General features: G+C 36.5%; 1 protein-coding gene across 12 annotated transcripts in view; it reads right to left on the reverse strand.

Annotated features, from left to right (window-relative positions):
• The window catches only part of dmd (dystrophin), a 2,688,357-nt gene that overhangs the window by 1,813,288 nt on the left and 855,754 nt on the right, over positions 1-19,315 (reverse strand). For all 12 annotated transcript variants that reach the window (XM_051926236.1, XM_051926244.1, XM_051926242.1 and 9 more), the window contains one exon: positions 7,354-7,539. In XM_051926236.1, coding sequence (XP_051782196.1) covers positions 7,354-7,539 — 186 coding nt within the window. The remainder of the gene's footprint in view (positions 1-7,353; positions 7,540-19,315) is intronic.

Genomic DNA, 19,315 nt, shown 5'->3' on the forward strand with positions numbered 1-19,315 from the left:
ATGCTACTAAATTAAGGTTAGTCTCAGGTCAAATCACAGGCACATTCAAATGTTGTTTTATTTCAGCTATAATGGGCAGGTAGAAGGTACTTATGTTTTTAAGGAGCTACTGTTATATCAGCATTTATATATGCAAGTACAATTTGTGAAATTCTGAATTATTACTGTAGTATCAGTATGGGTAAGAACATATCTTCATCATTAGTTCACATCTAATTTCGCACTTACCCATATTGATACACTTTATAAAAAATAGGTATGTGATAACAATGCATAATTACTCTGACATCATATTTCAATAAGAGGGGTGTAAAATAAAGTGTTAATGGTTAAGTTATTGTGTCAATATTTATTAGTACCCAGTTCAGAAAGCAAACTTTTTTTATTTCTATCATGTTTACTTTATCAAAAGTTATAAAATGCAGGTTCATGAAAAGTTTCAGTTTGTCCTTCATTAAATTCCACATTGTTGTTACTTTCCACTTGACTTACACACAAAGTGGTCAAAATATTCAGTACCATTTTTAGACTGAAAATTGTAAACCACACAAGACATATCAAATGCAGTGGTGCAAAGAAAAATCTTTCAAATTCTTTTATCTTAGCTTTCTAACAAGCAGCGTAACCCTATATATCTGGGCCTAAATTAGCATGTAGAGTCACACAGTGCCTATGAAGCTCTGAACTTGAGCTGACAACATTAAAAATGGTCTGCATAACTAAGAAGGTTGCATTCTATTTGAAATTAGAGCAGTGGTGTCGAACCTCCATTTACACAGAGGAATATTAGTATTAATGAGATTTAACTTGGAATCGTAACAGGCCAATGAGTAGCATATGTTATCAATTTAGTAAGGAAGGTTTAAATTCTGCATAGAAGCAAATGTGGATATTTGATAACAAGTTACAGCAAACTCAGCAGCACATAACCTTACCACGTAGACGCTAGGAAAATATAAGAATTCACAATACTGTGAATTACACACAGTTAAGCAAACAGACTATATTGCAAAAAGATCCAAAACTAATTAAATTTTAATGCAATAGTTGAGCCATCACTCCTTTATTAAGAATACAATTTAGAAACCTAAATGTAACTTTTCATGGATATTGATAACTTAATTTTATTTTTTGATGCAAACTTATAATTAAACTGTGCGAAAAGAATACAGTTCTATTTGGAAATAGTGGTCCAGTGTGCATACAACCAGCATGGGAGGTCAGCATGGTCACAAATATATTTTAAGGTTTCTAAACTCTTTTGGGACTCCCCCCAATGGGATGACATGGTAAAGAGCATCACCGTGTCTATGGAAGTCTATGGTAAAGAGCATCACCGTGTCTATGGAAGTCTATCAGTTACTGGGGTAACCGCAGGTTCCCAGAGCTGTAGCAGCTCGCAGCAAAAGCAAATCTGAACCGATCGCATTCACGCTATAAGTGCTTGTCGCTGATGGGTGATACAAGGAACATTATAAATGTAGGGAACAGTATTACTTGGTCACGATCCTGCTTGATTGCTGTGTCTGTTTATAAGAGAGTGGTAGATCCCGCTACAATAAATAACCATGCTGTTCCTGTTTCAAGTTGAATAAAGCTGGTTTTGCTAAAGTACTATATATCCTATATATTCTTGCATGGTTTGCATTTCCAACATACTCACCTCCACCCCAAGATGCCAACACATCTTGGTAACCACTACAATAGGTGAACAAGATCGGATCATGGTGACATTGGGACAGTTGTGTTGCTACTGTAGCAAATCAAGACTATTTTAACGAAGAGTTTATTTGTACAAAAACCTTTGATTAGTAATTATTGGTTTTCAGGAGAACTGGTGATTAGTGCAAAATATGATACATGCTAGAGATTCAATGATTTAATGATGGGGGGTGGGGGTCATTCACAGACATTATGACGGATCTGAAGGGTCATCACTGCCAAGAAAATCATGTATGACACTTACTGAAAACACAAGGATATTGAAGATGAATCTGAATGAGCAAAGACTGTGGCGAGTGATCTGCCATTTACAGTTAACTTAAAAGAACCTGAAGTAAGCTTCAAATCTGAAAACAAGACGATTAAAATATGCCTGTAGGTAGCATTAACTTCTTATTCTTTCCTTCTAGTTTCTCTCTTACCTGAAGTTGTCACAGCAAAGGTTTAGATTTAATTTCTATTACATTCTGTTTCCAGCCATCTCCATTTTAAATTCAGTCTCCAGCATATCTTTAACTACCACATCTATCTGCTTTTTGGTCTCTGTTTCCTACTTTTTTTCTTGTAAACTTGATTTATAATACTTTTGTTAGTACACTATTTTTCTGTTGCCTCCATATAAGTTTAGCCCACTGCCTTAGACTCTTAGACTCAATGAATGAAAGGGAGAGGCAGGCCTTCAATTTAATAGCGTGACCCCATGTAGCGTGACTCCATTTGTAGACTACTTTCGTTTTCCAGAGGGATTTATTTAACAATATTTTAGCACAAAATGCAAATGTTTTACACATTCTGAGCATATACCAGGATTATTTGATATATGGACTATGCTACAAGTTTTTTTGGACATTTTTGATATTCTTTGCTGTTTCCAAGCATTGGCCATCATAGGCTCCTATTCTATCGCAAAAACATTGTCATCTGTATTTCCCAAGAAAATATGAGATAATTTTTTTTTTGCCCATCACTGTAAACCACATGGCATAAGAAACATGTTAAAAGATCACAGATTTTTGTTAGAGTATTCCTTTAAAGCATCAGTTACTGCTGTTGTTTTCATATACTTTCTACAAATACATCTTTACCAAATATATTTCACAAAACATATCTTGGATTTCCTGTTTTCAAAAGAGTTAAAGACAGCAAAAACAAAAAAGGAATAAATTAGTCATTTTTGAGTTGTATAGTGCCTTTGATCATTAGTGCTACCAGAAACGAATAAATAACTGTCTTGCGATTCTCAAACAACCATAGCTTATCCCCTGGACATTAACGCAGTTCCATTAATAATTCCCTCCTTAGCTTTACTACTGATGTCTCCTTCATCCAAAACATTTTCATCTAAGAACTAGTACTACTGGATTTGGGTAAGTGATGTAATCTCCACATCTGTCCATTGTCATTTAAGAAATCTGTGACTTTAATTAATCTACAAATATACACAGTAGAAGATACATTTTGAACTAAAAATAACATCTTCAATCAGTTTTCAAAGAAATTAAACACACAAAAATATCCATAGTGGCGATGCATATTAAAACATGCTTGCTTTATGTCAAATTATACAATATATCTCCTGACTGTTCCATTTTTTCAGACAATAATAAAAACAGCCATCTAATTTAAAAAAGGGAACTCTGAAAAGACTGATAATTATAAAAACTAGTGCTATAGAAAATTCAATTAGTGGTTATCAGTTTTCTTCCACAAAGAATCCTGGCCAATTACTTCAACCTTAGGCAGAAGTCTTGGGTTTCCCAGTGACACAAGTTCAAAGCTTGGTATAAGCAAGGATACAGTTTCCATCCATCCATCCATTTTCCAACCTGCTGAATCCAAACACAGGGTCACGGGGGTCTGCTGGAGCCAATCCCAGCCAACACAGGGCACAAGGCAGGGAACCCATCCTGGGCAGGGTGCCAACCCACCGCAGGACACACACAAACACACCAAGCACACACTAGGGCCAATTTAGAATCACCAATCCACCATGTCTTTGGACTGTGGGAGGAAACCGGAACGCCCGGAGGAAACCCACGCAGACACGGGGAGAACATGCAAACTCCACACAGGGAGGACACGGGAAGCGAACCCGGGTCTCCTAACTGCGAGGCAGCAGTGCTACCATTGCGCCACCGTGCCGCCCAAGGATACAGTTTTGAATTCAAAATACGCTGAATTTCGTGTGCTCCAGTGGCAGTGGATAATCAGTTTGTAATGTGGAAACAAGGTGTCTATAGAGTTTTTGTAATGAAAAGTTTGCCTTATTTCATTTTTCATTATCTTATCATTCCTGTCTAAAGTGAAGACATTTTGGAGGTCCAATGTAATTTTACAGAAACTCTGGGCTATTGATGTTTATGCTACCTGTACCACTAATTCAGTTTAAAAGAATGGTCTTTTTTGAGATTACAGTGAGCACATCAGCAACTGTGGGTGTACAGTTATTTTGTGAAAAAAAGAAAAAGAAAAAAAAAGAAGAAGCACCTTTTTGCACAACCAGTTTAAACAGAGGTCTCCTGTTATTATTCTGCTCGGGAAAGACAGGCCCATTTATTCATTCATGAGTGCTTCTGTTCTTACTTGAAAAGATCAGCTTTGTATATTGTTTCTTTTGGTCATACATCTACTGTTTGTACTACAGGCTCCATTATACGAACAACAGAACTTTATGACTGACCTGTTTACCAAGGGAAAAATAAGCAGTCACTGGGAGATATCTATAAGGACAGAGCTGACCCTGGACTCCTTATTATGAAGAAATGTTATTTTCTCAAATATTTGGTTCTACATGCTAGCCATTATTAAACCTGCAATAACAGTCCTTCTTAATATCTGTGTTCAATATCAGAATAATTTGATTGCTTTATTTTGTTACTATTCTCTGTCAGATGATTCTTTTTTGTATTGAGGTCATTGTAGGTAACTTTTAATTTGTATTAAATACCAGTTGTTTCATTATGTTTAGCCTCGGTGATTTTGTGAGTAATGTGGGTAATTACTTTTGTCATTTAGTGTCAGCCGAAGACCAGGTAAGCTCAAGCTCAGTTGCTGTCCTGTCAAAGAATCATCCTAACACTGTAATGCCCTCATGTAGGTGGTGTTGCATAGACACACACACACCCAACAAACACAGACAACAAGAAAACATATTTTTGCATATCTAGCTCTAACCTTCCAATATCCATGTGGTTTGTAATTCAACTTATGAGACCACATCATAGACGTATTGCCTGCAACTGTATAAATTAACTACACAATACAAATTTGAAGTACTTGTGCATCCACACTTCAAAAAATGCTGACTTCAAATATTGCATATAGCAAAGACTGGCATCATTGGAGTTTAATCCATTGACTGTAGAAAGAAGATTTTTAAAGTCTTTATTTTAATGCTTCAGTCTAAGGGTTTTTGGTATTGTTGCATCTAAATTACATATCCAAAAATTCTTTTATTCTACTTATGTAATAAGAGCGGCAAATGACTGAAGAGTACTGAGCATAAAACTCTTTTTATTTTACACCTATATCAACAGAAAAAAAAACACACACATACACAGAAAAAGGCATTTTAGAAATTTCACAAAAAAGAGAAGAATTTTACAGTATATAAACAAGACATTTTATGATACACAACCCCAGAATCCATTTTCTTTTATGCCCCAGTCTGACGGCTATGGTTGTACGAAGTTTAGACATCATATCTCATAGCTTTGCAAAGTTACACTGTGTGGCACAACGCATCCCCGTTTTGGAAACATTTTGTGTCCCATTTTAAAAACATTTAGTCTCTTGAACCTAAACAATCTTTAAAAACCATATCTTTTATATATATATATATATATATATATATATATATATATATATATATATATATATATATATATATATATATATGTATATGTTACTGTCAATGTGCAAAATCAGGCATTGTGTAGAATGCCTAGGAAATCTATAAAATGCCTAAAATGGGACATCAAAATATGAAACGATTAAAATTTCAAACATTTCCTAGGCATTCATGCAATTACCAAAAGGCAAAACAGCAAGTCGTGCTTCATAATGCCTAAGTATTACATACAATACCTACGGAAAGTATACTGTATATTACAGTAACAGAGACATTTCATGCTCTGCCTAAAAACGTCACTCATTCTGTAGATTTCCTGGGTTTTCTATATAATACCCGCTTTTCACATATTGTCGCTAACATCTTTATATATGTATATATATATATATATATATATATATATATATATATATATATATATATATATATATATATATATATACAGTATATATATATATATATATACTGTATATATACAGTATATATATAAATATATACACACACACACTACATTTATATATTACAGTGAAACAACAAGTAAACAGTTTATAGCTATGGTCAACAAGACCTTTAATTTTGAAATTATTTTTAATGCCAGTCTTTGAAACAATTTCTGTTTACCACTAGACATTGCATTTTGTACAATAGATTGGGTTTTTGGCTTCAAATCATACATATTTCCTCCTTCTCTGTGCAGTTGCTCTATAAAGATTTAGTGTGTTTATTTATTATTTTTTCTTGTATTTCACATCTGGAATAAACTAAGTGCATTCATACATGTTCATCCCAGCTTCTTCCACTTCTGGGTGACAAGGTGGAAACGATGCCTTTCCTGGCAGCCCAGGATGCAGTGCAGGAAACAACCCTGAACAGGCTCCCCAGAGTTAGTCACACACACACACATGCAACTATTAAAGCAGTTGGTAATAAAGAAAGGACAATATTGCATTAATGTAGCATTATGGTATAATGGTTAGGAACAGTGATTCACAGCCCCAGAAGATTGGCTTTGAATTCTGAATTTGGCATGGTCAAAGTCTGGGATGACTTTATATTTCTCCCAGCGTCTGGGTGTTTTTCTGCCAGGTAATTTGGTTTTCCTGCCACATGTATTTGACATTAATTGGTGACTCTAAAATGGCCCTGTATGTGTGAGTGAATCCTGCAAAGGACTGGCATCCATCCAGAGTTGGCTCTTATCTTAAACCTGATTCTGCCAAAATAGGTTCTCTTTACATTTTTTTGCTACTTTATGTGTAGATCTCAAAGCGGATTAAATTGGAACAGCACATGCATTTTCTAACACTTAGCATAATTGTAAACAATAACAAATAATAAAGCAATTTTAAAGCATTTTCATATAATGTTAAATAATGAAGCTTTATTTAATATAATGACTTTCTATTAAACACAATTTTAACAGTAATTAACTTTATTCCATAGTCAAACAAAGTATAGCTTTTATGTAACAATTGGAATCAACAGGCTAATTGCTTAATAAATCTTTCTTTCACTGATAAATATGCTCTCTACCCATAAAACAGGATGCCTGTAAACTAGATGCCTTGAATACAAAATGCTTTTTACTTTTGTTCTATGGTCTGTCATTTATTTGACCTCTATTGCTAAGCATGCTAGTACTCACACACTGCAAAAGTCATAACAGGAGGAAACACATATACAGTGAAAGCTAGTTGCATAAATCAGCTGCATAAACTGTAGGGCTATTGATATGTAAAATTACAGAGCTCTAAACATTAAAAAAAAAAACAAATACTTACCTCATGGGTATGAAACTGCTCTTTGACCTCTTCTACATCACGAGATATTTCCTTCTGTGAGTGCAGTGTGTCCTCGGCTGACAGCAGCCACGTTAACACTTCTTCCAAGGCACTCTGGTAACTGTCCAGATGAACTTCTGGCTCCATCAACAGGCTGCCAACTGTGTCGTCTCCCAGGCCTTCAGGCTGCAAGGAGTGAAAAAGGAAAAGTGAGTAGGTGTTCAGTAATCACTGACTGTTCAGTTTGTCTCGCTACATTAACTAATCAATATCATGAGATACCTTTAATGGAATGCACACGCTGTCTAATAATTTTCACAGCAGCAAGAGGGCAAGACCGCTGGAGCTTTGCATCCCACGAATTAAGAAGGCTCACGGGAAACAAAAGCCTCCAAGCAAAACCTAATGTTCCTTTGTATTAGAACTTCCAATCCCATGAATAATGACTGATGTTTGTCTAATCATATTTGTGCTTGGCACTGCTTTGATACAATTTATACTACTGCTTCTTACTTTATATTCAAGCATCCACCTGTGCTGCAGTAGAAAGTCTTATATGGGTTAGGTCTGCTGCTGCCACTCCCAGATTTTCACTTGTACAAAGTGAGAATAATACATGTATATTGCTCCTTGAAAGCTGACTGATCCTGCAATCATGATGTGTACTACTGAGGAAGTACAAAATGAAAGTATTTTGGAAAAAAACGAAATGCCTGCCTTCATCTAAAAGAACCAGTAAGTATCACATACTGTATAGCGTAAAAAAGCTTATTATGTGCAATATGTCTAGGTAACTAAAGTTAACATTCTTAAATCTTGGTCCATTTTATAGTAAATATATTCTACAGAACTAAGGATGTGTTTTAAAAAGTGGCACACTGAGCTGAAATAATAAAACAATCCAAAATAATGTAAAAAAGGTGTTTCCATGTTACATCCTATGCATTTATTATTGTGTGCTAATTAGGAAAACAATCTTAGAGACCAGTTATTCTATTATTTGATTGCAGGCAATATAAACCTAATTCAGTAAAAATGGACACAACCTTGATTGATAGGCCAGTGAACTGAAGGGTGAATGCAACCCCTCTTCATCTTTATTTTGAATTGGCCATCAACTTAGCATGCACTTTTTTTTGGAATGTGTAAAGTAACTGTAGTACTGAAAAAAATGCACACTCCACACAGACTGTGAAGACTTATATACATGGTAATAATGTGCAGTAGTTGGCAGCCTAGTCATCTTTGCATTTTATGTCTGGGCTGAAGGTGAGCAATAGCACCATATGGCTTATATATCCATCCATCCATTTTCCAAACACAGGGTCACGGGGGTCTGCTGGAGCCAATCCCAGCCAACACAGGGCACAAGGCAGGAATCAATCCCGGGCAGGGTGCCAACCCACCGTAGGACACACACAAACAAACCAAGCACACACTAGGGCCAATTTAGAATCGCCAATCCACCTAACCAGCATGTCTTTGGACTGTGGGAGGAAACCCACGCAGACATGGGGAGAACATGCAAACTACATGCAGGGAGGACCCGAGAAGCGAACCCAGGTCCCCAGGTCTCCCAACTGCGAGGCAGCAGCGCTACCCACTGCGCCACCGTGCCGCTCACTGGCTTATATAAATAAAACAATATAATACAATTTATTTTTGTATAGCCCAAAATCACACAAGAAGTGTCGTAATGGGCTTTAACTGGCTCTGCCTTTTGACAGCCCCCCGAGCCTTGACTCTCTAAGAAGACAAGGAAAAACTCCCAAAAAAACCCTAGTAGGGAAAAAATGGAAGAAACTTTGGGAAAGGCAGTTCAAAGAAAGACCCCTTTCCAGGTAATTTGGGAGTGCAGTGGGTGTCAAAAAGAAGGGGGTCGATACAATACAATACACAGAACAGAACAAATCCTCAATACAGTATAATAGTAAAATAAAAATATTACAAGTACAGAGTAGAATTTAACAGTGGATGATATCACATAATATGATTTGGATTTGGATATATACCCTCCAGTAGTGATCATATACTGTAACACCGTTACGGTGCCACCAAAGACCTACAGCAAATGATTTTTCAAACCATCTAAAGGTAAAGGGTAAGAATCTTTGATGGCTATTAGAAGTCACTGAAATGCTTGAGGAGTAAGGGGGGGAAAAACACCATATAAATTAAATATGATGTCTGTAATTGTGAGAAATAAACTCAGACTATGGAAGGCTTTTACTTGGTGTGCATGCTTATCTGCATTTGTGCCACTGCTCTCTCCCTTCCTTATCATGTTGGCAATAGCTGTGTTGCATGGCTTCACCTGTGGAGCTACTTATCTTGAACATGCTACGTACAAATTGCCTACCAGTAAAACATTCCTGCTGTAGATGAATTTGTATTTTTTGTACTAATTGCAAAACACAATTTTACAGGAAACTGTATTCTTTTGAATTGAAATGGAAAATCAGTAGGAATAATGGAAGTTTTGGGTATATATTATTATCATTATTATATGTTTGCAATTTTCATTTGTTTAGTCATTCATTCAAGCATTTCTTTTTTTTTTTGTCAGTTGTATGTTCAGCTTTCTCTTTTTTCTAATTTTTAAATTATATTAATATGAATTTACTCCAAAAAACCATAAGCAAACAAAATGTTCTAATGCTGAATAATGTTCTACTTCAACTTATTACAAATAGCAATACCTTTTACAGGCTGCACATATATATGACCTATGTAATGAATTTAACTTTTTTAGGAGTTGTTTTGTCTTGTAAATGTATTGTAGTGACCTCTTTGTGGATAGAGGAAATAAGCCTCAGGGGTTTCAAATGTAGACAACCAAGGGAAGAACTATTTATGAAAGAGTGAGGTTCAAAACAAGAAAAAGTGGAACCTGTTAACTGAGCTGTGCTAGTGTTTAAATTAACTAAGCAACACTGTCACTCATGGCATCTCTGGGACCAGAGGACACTTCCTCCCCTACTTCTCTCTCCCTCCCTTTTTGGTTCTGTGGAGCAACACCTAATGGCGCAGTGGTGGCTCTGAGGCTAGGGACCTGCACTGGCAATCGGAAGGTTGCCGGTTCGAATCCCGTAAATGCCAATAGGGACTCTGCTCTGTTGGGCCCTTGAGCAAGGCCCTTAACCTGTAATTGCTGAGCACTTTGAGTAGTGATAAAAGCGCTATATAAATGCAAAGAAAGAATTATTAAGCTCACAGTCACTAGAGCCTTTATAGCACATTTGCTAACCACATCTCTCTTGAACTTCACCAAACTTTTTCTCCTTCCACTTCACAGGTCACTATACATGCCAAACATGATTGTCTCTTCTTCCTGTCTAGGAGACCTCCCATTCTTCACTCATTCTTCTGCCCTACTGGCCAATGCCACTCTTTGTGTACCATGCCTATTGCTTCTACTGGAGACCTGCATTTACATAAATTGGTAAGCCCAATCTCAGTGCTGCGGCGAGCATATATGTGGCACATTAGCATATCCTACTTGCCATAGTATTAATATCAACAAATAAAAAGTTTATGAGCAAATAAAAAAAAAAAAAAACATGGTCAGTTAATTTTCTTTTTTCTGTAACATTACCCAAACAAATCAGTCAAAGCATTTCTAAGATTTTGGAATATTGAGTTTTTTGTACTGTGGCAATTATTTTTGCCCCTAAATAAGATAAATTGAAATATCCTTTCTTAGTAGATACATACTGCCCTAGATACATTCCAGTCAAAATTCAGTTTTTAAAATAAATGGGAATTAGTGTTTTTGTTGATTTTTGTTATATATATATATTGTGGTGAGTAGCTGAGGATGGTACCCAGCCGGGACACCCAGGAGGACCGGAGTAGGGCTTACGCCTCCTCCAGACCATGAGGGGGAGACTGCCCTGGTGGCTTTGGGGACCACGGGAATGGAGCTTAGAAGCTCAACCCTATAGGAGCCCATGGTCACCGCCAGGGGGTGCCCCAATGCCTGTGGAGCCCTGGCCCTCAGCACTTCCACCACACCTGGAAGTGCTGGGGGGAAGAAGATCAGGGACACCTGGAGTGCTTCTGGGTGCGTAGTCGGTACTTCCGCCAAACCAGGAAGCTCATCAGGAGGCACCTGGAGCATGTCTGGGTGTGTATAAAAGGGGCCGCCTCCCTCCATTCGATGGCTGGAGTCGGGTGGAAGTGGACAGAGTCTTGGAGGAGAGGAGTGGAGGCGGACCTGAAGAGGCAAAGGCATTTGGAAAAGTCCTGGACTTTGGGGTGATTGGTGCTGCGGCACTGAGGTGTGTGTGCACTTGTAAATATTAGTGTTGTAAATATTAGTGTTGTGGTGCTTAAAAGATGTCTGCCTGTCTGTGTCTGGGCTGTGTTCTATAATATATATATACATATACACACATATATATATAAAAAACTATTTGTCTCCCTATTGGATTCTTTATGAATTTTTGCTTCTTGCACTACTTTCTGCACTGTTTTTTGTTTTTGGTCTCTTTCCTTAACTTGAACAAATTACTTTTGGGAAAGGAAGAATCCAGAGTTTTCAAAATAAGATGCATGTCTGTCTAGTAATGCTTACAAGTCATGGCAGAAGACAGTGGTGAGTTTTTCAATACATATGCCAATAAACTTGAGCTTGATATACTGTAATTCTATAAACTTTATACTTCAAAGCAATTAAATGGATTTTCTATTTCATGGAAAAGAATCATCATAATATGCAAAGAAATCATTCATTGATGTATGCATTTTCTGTACCTCACACTCATCCAATTGATAATAACTGATCACTGTAACAGATGCTTTTGTATCAAGGGAGGAGAATCAAGTGGACACAAAGACAATATGAAATGTTCACACAGAAGACACCCTACTCAGGAAACATTTAGAATGCAAGTGCTGTGAAGCAGTAAAACAGTCAGTCTATTGTGAATATTCAATTGGAAGGAATTGAGAGGATATTGCCAAGATGTGAATCTTGAGTCAGAATGACCCTGCAGTCCACATAATCAGCAGTTCCCTGCACATATAGAAATGTTGTATATGAGTTAGTTCTCTTTATTTTATAGTAACTATACTCTGAAGATCAACATTTATACAGGGTCAAAAATAGACAAACAGTACCATCAAATAATTTAAAAATGCTTCAAGCTTAAGCACAGGCAAGTTGAAACAAATTCAGCGTCACATACTATAATAATAAGGGTTAGGATTTGAACTTTAAATTAAAGTACTTCTCAGATAAGCTACACTGTCATTTCAAATGATAACAAAATGGTCCACGATGACTTTGTGTGAGCCATACAGTATTAATTTTAAACATTAACTGTGCACTGCTCCACTTTTAAATGGGGAAAAAATGTCAATGATCAATGTGTAATATTATACTGAAATGCAGTAAGTTTCATCAGAACTGACTGGGGGTTAATACTACATTGCCAGCGGAGTCACAGATAACAGTAGCAGTAGCTAAAGGCACAAAAGGGTCAACATTTCAATGAACATCAACAGATATTGCCTGCCTACTTTAAAGTTCTGAACCTGTCAGTTGTTCCAAATATTTATGACAACCAGACATTAGTAATCATGGGTACACCATCATCATCATCACTGCTAGAAGTTTTTATTGATTGTCTAAATGAGAAGTACAAAAAAAGATAAGATCTCTGTTCCCTGAAATCCACCCGTTCCTCTTCTTATGTCACTTAATCTTATCTTACAACAACAGGAGCCATCAGCATTAGGCACAAAGCAAGAACCAACAGTGGCGGGAGTAGAAGGCAGTTCCCAAAAATGATTTATGCTAATGAAGAAACAACAGGTGTGGGACAGTGCTGGTACTAACTAGTAAGTCTGGAAGGCATAGCTGATGTCAAAATGTATCAGCATTATGGCATCATACCACACAGCAGCCAAGGATACACATTAACATTGAAATATTGAATTGAGTTTGTTTTTATGTAATATACTTTAATGATGTGACACACACAAGATTAAATTGAATGCTGTTTTTAATATTTTAGGACAGAAACATGCATAATATTGTGACGCTGTGAAAGACCACCTAGCTTTAAACCACACAAATACAGAAAGATGTGCAACTTTGCAGAGTTGCCATTTTTACAGGCGCTCCTGCCATTGGTGATGTAATGCCAACTCATACTTTGGTGACTCCTCCCTGGCTGATGTAACTTGTTCAGCCCCATTGCAATATTATATTTTCAAACCTGTGTAATCCAATTCAGGATTTTAAGGGTCTGGAGCCTATCCCTACCATAAAACAGAACACAAGCCCATGTATACACTCCTCCAAAGAATTTGGTTCTGATAATTGACCTGTGTTTGGGAATTTGGGAAGAAAAACTAGAGAACCTAGAGAAAACATGGGAGCTCCACACAAACAATGACCAGGTAAAGAATTTAAACACAGGATGCTTGATATATGAGAACCCCTACTGCCTGAACCACTGTGTCACCACAATAATAAGCCACCTGTATTTTACTAGTTACGGTCTAATGATTTTTTTAATAATGTTGGAAATAATAAAAGTAACAGGTAATAATATTATCTTGATTATTTTGCATGTTGTTGCCTAGGTTCATAAGAGGTCTCCATGTTATACAAAAAAAACATAAACAGATTTACATTAACAGAAAAAAACAAAGAGAACACAAGCCTTAAATGCCCGAAGTCATGTGGTTGCTTTGTCTCATACTAATGTAAGCCTTAAAATACCTGAAAACAGCAAAAACTATCCATTCATTAAACATCAGATCCCCTTAAAGCAGTTCAGGCTCATGAAAGCTACAGCCAATCTTAGCAGGACTGGGCTCAAGATAGAAAGCACCAACGAACAAAGTGCACTTGACCACCAAGTAACCCAACATGCATGTCTTTGGAATGTGGGAGAAAAGCCTGAGTACACAGTACCCAATTCAACAAAGAGTATGGTAGACCAATTCAATTTCTTTTTTTATTTTCCCAGGAGGAAAAATTGGTTTGTCAGCAGTGCTAACACAGAGACCACAAATGTAACAATAAAACACAGTACAAGTATCTACCGTATATACTCACATATAAGTCGGGTCTTGAAACCCTAAAAATCGATCATAAAATCAGACCCAGACTTGTGCACCCATTCAAAATTGCAACACTTAATTTTTTTTTTTTTTACCTCATCTTGCCTCTTCCAATCTCGCATCAGTTTCTCAGACGCATCGAATTTTTTTGTAGCAGAGCAGTTACCAATTTCTTTTACTACTTCATCAACGTTTAATCTAAAACCAGCTTCATATTTTCTTCTGATCGAAAGCTCCATTGCAGATAAGGGATGCTCTTATGATAAAGGTGTATGAGGGTGTGAGATACAAAAAACACTAAAAAGTGCAAACGTTACTTCGGAATAGTTTGGGTATTACCGTGTAGTCACGTAGACACAGTTGAGAGAGAGGGAGAGATTAGGAGCACGCGCTGATACAGCACATTGCCGCACCCACATAGAAAAATAAGGTAGTGTGCTCCATGGCAACTCTCTCAGGTGGGCATTAGCATATCATAATCCCTTGTACCAACAGTGCGAGTTTTCCGCATTTGACTTATAAGGCTGACATTATAAAATACCAGAAATTATACTGTAAAATCAAGTCACGACTTATCCGAGGGAGAACTTATCTGCGAGTATATATGGTAATGTAGCAGTGAGCATAACACTTATGGTATAACGTTAGATGATACTCAATACATACAATATAGAAATTAAACAAACATTAACATTAGACTAATGATTGATGCAAATGATAATAGTTCATCCCATGATTTAAGTCTGTGGTTGTAAAGTTAAACTTATTTAGAAGAGTAACAGCACTTGGGATCAAGGAGTATTTGAAACAGTTGCTTTTGATGCTTAGAATCTTGAACCTTTAACTTGATGGCAACAACTGAAAATGGAGTGAATGAGTCCTGTATGGGAGAAGATACTCTGTTTTCTGTGAGATTTCACTGTAGAAGCTTTGTTAGTTTTTGCTGCAATTTATAATTTGATTTATTCTGTTTTTGCTGTTGACATTAAGATATCCAAATCAGGCCAGAAGAACATAAGTAAAGACAGACTCAATACAAGATTTATAAAAGATTGAAATAATGATGGGACTTGCACTAAAATTACTCAACTTTGTTAGTCAGTAGAGGGGCGGTTGTTCCCTTTCACAGATGGTTTCTGTATTTTCATCAAAAGTTAGTTTTGAGTCTATAACTGTCCCCCAAATACTTAAAACCGTCAACAGTCTTAGCTGGTCCTTGATGATTGTTTCTTGTGAGTACATGGTATTTCTTCTAAAATAAATTATTAGTTATTTGTTTTTTGTAACATTTATGTGTATAAAAGACACACCACACAAGTTAACAAAATTATCCACCATTGGACCAAGACTGGTTTTATTCTCATTCAGTAGGCTTACAATCATTGAGGCATCCATACATTCTAAGACAAACCTCTTTTCAGATTTACTGTGACAGCCATTAGTGTAAAGGACGTGCAAAAGAGGTAAAAGAACACATCCCTGAGGGAAACTTTTGGATGAGGATGGCATGTCAGACAGACAACCACTGTCATTTACTCTCTGAGTTGAGAATGTTAAAAAGTCAATCAGCCACTCTATCAAACTGAAGTCCAAATTAAAATCTTTTATAGGTCTCTCTGCAATAGGGTAGGGCAGGATGGTGTTGAGCTGAAGAGAAGTCAACAAACAGTGGCCTTGCATGAGTCTTGATATCTTCCAAATGTTCATACAATACAATGAAGCAAAGTGACAAAGGTGTCCTCTGTGTCCATACTATATTGGTATGCAAAATGAAATCAATCTAATAAATCCTGAATTATCCTTGTAAGCTTCCTCTTTAGATAGATAGATAGATAGATAGATAGATAGATAGATAGATAGATAGATAGATAGATAGATAGATAGATAGATAGATAGATAGATAGATAGATAGATAGATAGATAGATAGATAGATAGATAGATAGATAGATAGATAGATAGATAGATAGATAGATAGATAGATAGATAGATAGATAGATACTTTATTAATCCCAAGGGGAAATTCACATACTCCAGCAGCAGCATACTGATAAAAGACAATATTAAATTAAAGAGTGATAACAATGCAGGTATATACAGACAGACAATAACTTTGAATAATATTAACGTGGAATTGAAGAGTCGCATAGTGTGGGGGAGGAACGATCTCCTCAGTCTGTCAGTGGAGCAGGACAGTGACAGCAGTCTGTCGCTGAAGCTGCTCCTCTGTCTGGAGATGATACTGTTTAGTGGATACAGTGGATTCTCCATGATTGACAGGAGCCTGCTCAGTGCCCGTCGCTCTGCCACAGATGTCAAACTGTCCAACTCCATGCCTACAATAGAGCCTGCCTTTCTCACCAGTTTGTACAGGCGTGAGGCATCTCTCTTCTTTATGCTGCCTCCCCAGCACACCACCGCGTAGAAGAGGGCGCTCGCCACAACCTTCTGGAAGAACATCTGCAGCATCTTATTGCAGATGTTGAAGGACACCAGCCTTCTAAGGAAGTATAGTCGGCTCTGTCCTTTCTTACACAGAGCATCAGTGTTGGCAGTCCAGTCCAATTTATCATCCAGCTGCACTCCCAGATATTTATAGGTCTGTACCCTCTGCACACAGTCACCTCTGATGATCACGGGGTCCATGAGGGGCCTGGGCCTCCTAAAATCCACCACCAGCTCCTTGGTTTTGCTGGTGTTCAGTTGTAGATGGTTTGAGTCGCACCATTTAACAAAGTCCTTGATTAGGTTCCTGTATTCCTCCTCCTGCCCACTCCTGATGCAGCCCACAATAGCAGTGTCGTCAGCGAACTTTTGAACGTGGCAGGACTTTATGAGTAATTAAAATGAATTCATATCCAGTGATGTCACAGTCACTGGTCTGGAATCATTTATGGTTTTGCATTTAGCTACTGGAATTACTGTAGCCTATTTTCACATCTTAAGAACCTTCTGCTGTTCTAATGGCAACCTGAACATAAAGTAAAATGTGAAGCTGAACTTCTCTGGATTCACGAAATTTGTTTAAATTTTCTGAAAATTTTCTATATATACTTTTGAATAAAAATATCTCTCCCTTAAGTAAAATCCCCTTAAGTAAAAGTTTCAAGCTTTGTTCAGTAAAATCAAACTGCTCAAATCTCAAGTAGTATTCATTAAACCCATTAGCTAATTCAGAGCTGGAGTTAAAATCCAAAAACCTTACGTGGTTATTATTTTTTCACTGATGATGGCCAGCTAAGGTTGTGTCTGATCATACCAAGCTCAAATTTTTGTGTGGACAATTTCTGTTCAATTTTATCGTTATAATCAAGCTGAGCTTTTTAAATACCAAGTTTTAAATCATACTGAGCAGCATATGCCTTATTAGCATTGCCTTGTCTAAAAGCACTCTTCTTTTTATATAATAATGCCATTATAGATTTATTGATCTGGGGTTTGTTGATAGGAAATACTTTATTGCTTTTAGCTGGGATAAGCATGTCTTCACAAAAAGTAACAAAGCTGCCGATAACATCTGAAAATTAATTTAAATCAGTGCTGTTACACAGATCACAATATGTTTACAAATACAATTTCCACACACTGTGACTGTGCAGGGATTCAAATCCCAGGACTCTGGAATTGTCAGGCAATAACTCTAACCACTGTGCCACACATAAACTATTAATAGATAGCAAGTCCGGTACAATATTGGTCATCCAATACTGTATATGCCACAAACATCTACCACAAAATAACAGTTTATGAGAGTCAGTTTCTTTACAATAGACATCTTAACTGGTAAGATTTATGCACTTTCCTAAGACAATATTCTGCTCTATTAATATTCTAATGAATGTCTTTGGGCTACATCTCCCAATTATTCTCTTATAATATAGTACAAAATTATTATAATCTCTAGATACTATGTTTAGATGCTCTTCCACTACAGTGTGTCTCTGTAGGATACTGTAAACCAAATGTCGAATGCTGAGGTCTCTCATAGTTTCTTAACCTGCTACTTTAAAATTTGCTGGAAACATTCTCTCTGAGATTAGTTAATTGTGTTCTGTGTTTCATCAAGTTGTCTCCTTGGCAACATTACACTAAGCCACTTCAGTAAACCTTAAATTATATATACTGTACATCTTGGTAATTAATTAATGGAGAGACAGCACAGCTGCCTTCAATCAACAAATAATTCATAACTGTTGCTATTTTATTTTGTTGCGATGTCGTTTTTCTTTTTAGAATTTGTGAATGTTAATTATTAATTTATTTCTTTGAATATGGAATGTAAATAAATGATCAATCCGCAAGTCTTTAATTAAGCAATAGTCGGAATATTCAACATAATGTAATGTTCTCAAACTTGCCTAATCTGTCATGTTATGTCTACCTGGATCTCACCCTTGGATTTTGTTTTGTCTTTCTTCTTTTTTATTTTGTTTCGTTTCTTTATTTTAATTTGCTTTCTCTTTGCTAATTGTTTTATTTTTGTGACCTACCTTTTGATAATCCTTTTTTTAAAATTGATGGCTGTTCCCCGTTTTCTGTTATTTATAAATTAATAAAGCAGTTTTGATGGTGGTGGGACTAAGTCCATTAGGGGCTTTATAAGAAGAACCTGCTGCCATTTCTAGTCTGCAGTGGCATTGAAAAGGATTTTCTGTGTTGACCTTCTTTTGGCTCTGCTTTTTTTGAAGTCTCTGGACCATTTTCTTTTTCGTGTATTTAACCTTTTTTTTTTTAATTCTTTGGTTTGAATTTGGATTTTGACTAGTGACTAGATTCTATAAATTTCTTAAGGCCTTTCCCTAATTCTTGTGTATTTTTTGTTACCATTCCTCTTATTTGTAATTGGACATTTTAAGGTATTTTTAAAATTGTAGGATACTGCTTTCT

The sequence above is a fragment of the Erpetoichthys calabaricus genome, chromosome 4 (genome assembly GCF_900747795.2).
Source record: "Erpetoichthys calabaricus chromosome 4, fErpCal1.3, whole genome shotgun sequence".
Taxonomy (NCBI): Eukaryota; Metazoa; Chordata; class Cladistia; order Polypteriformes; family Polypteridae; genus Erpetoichthys; species Erpetoichthys calabaricus.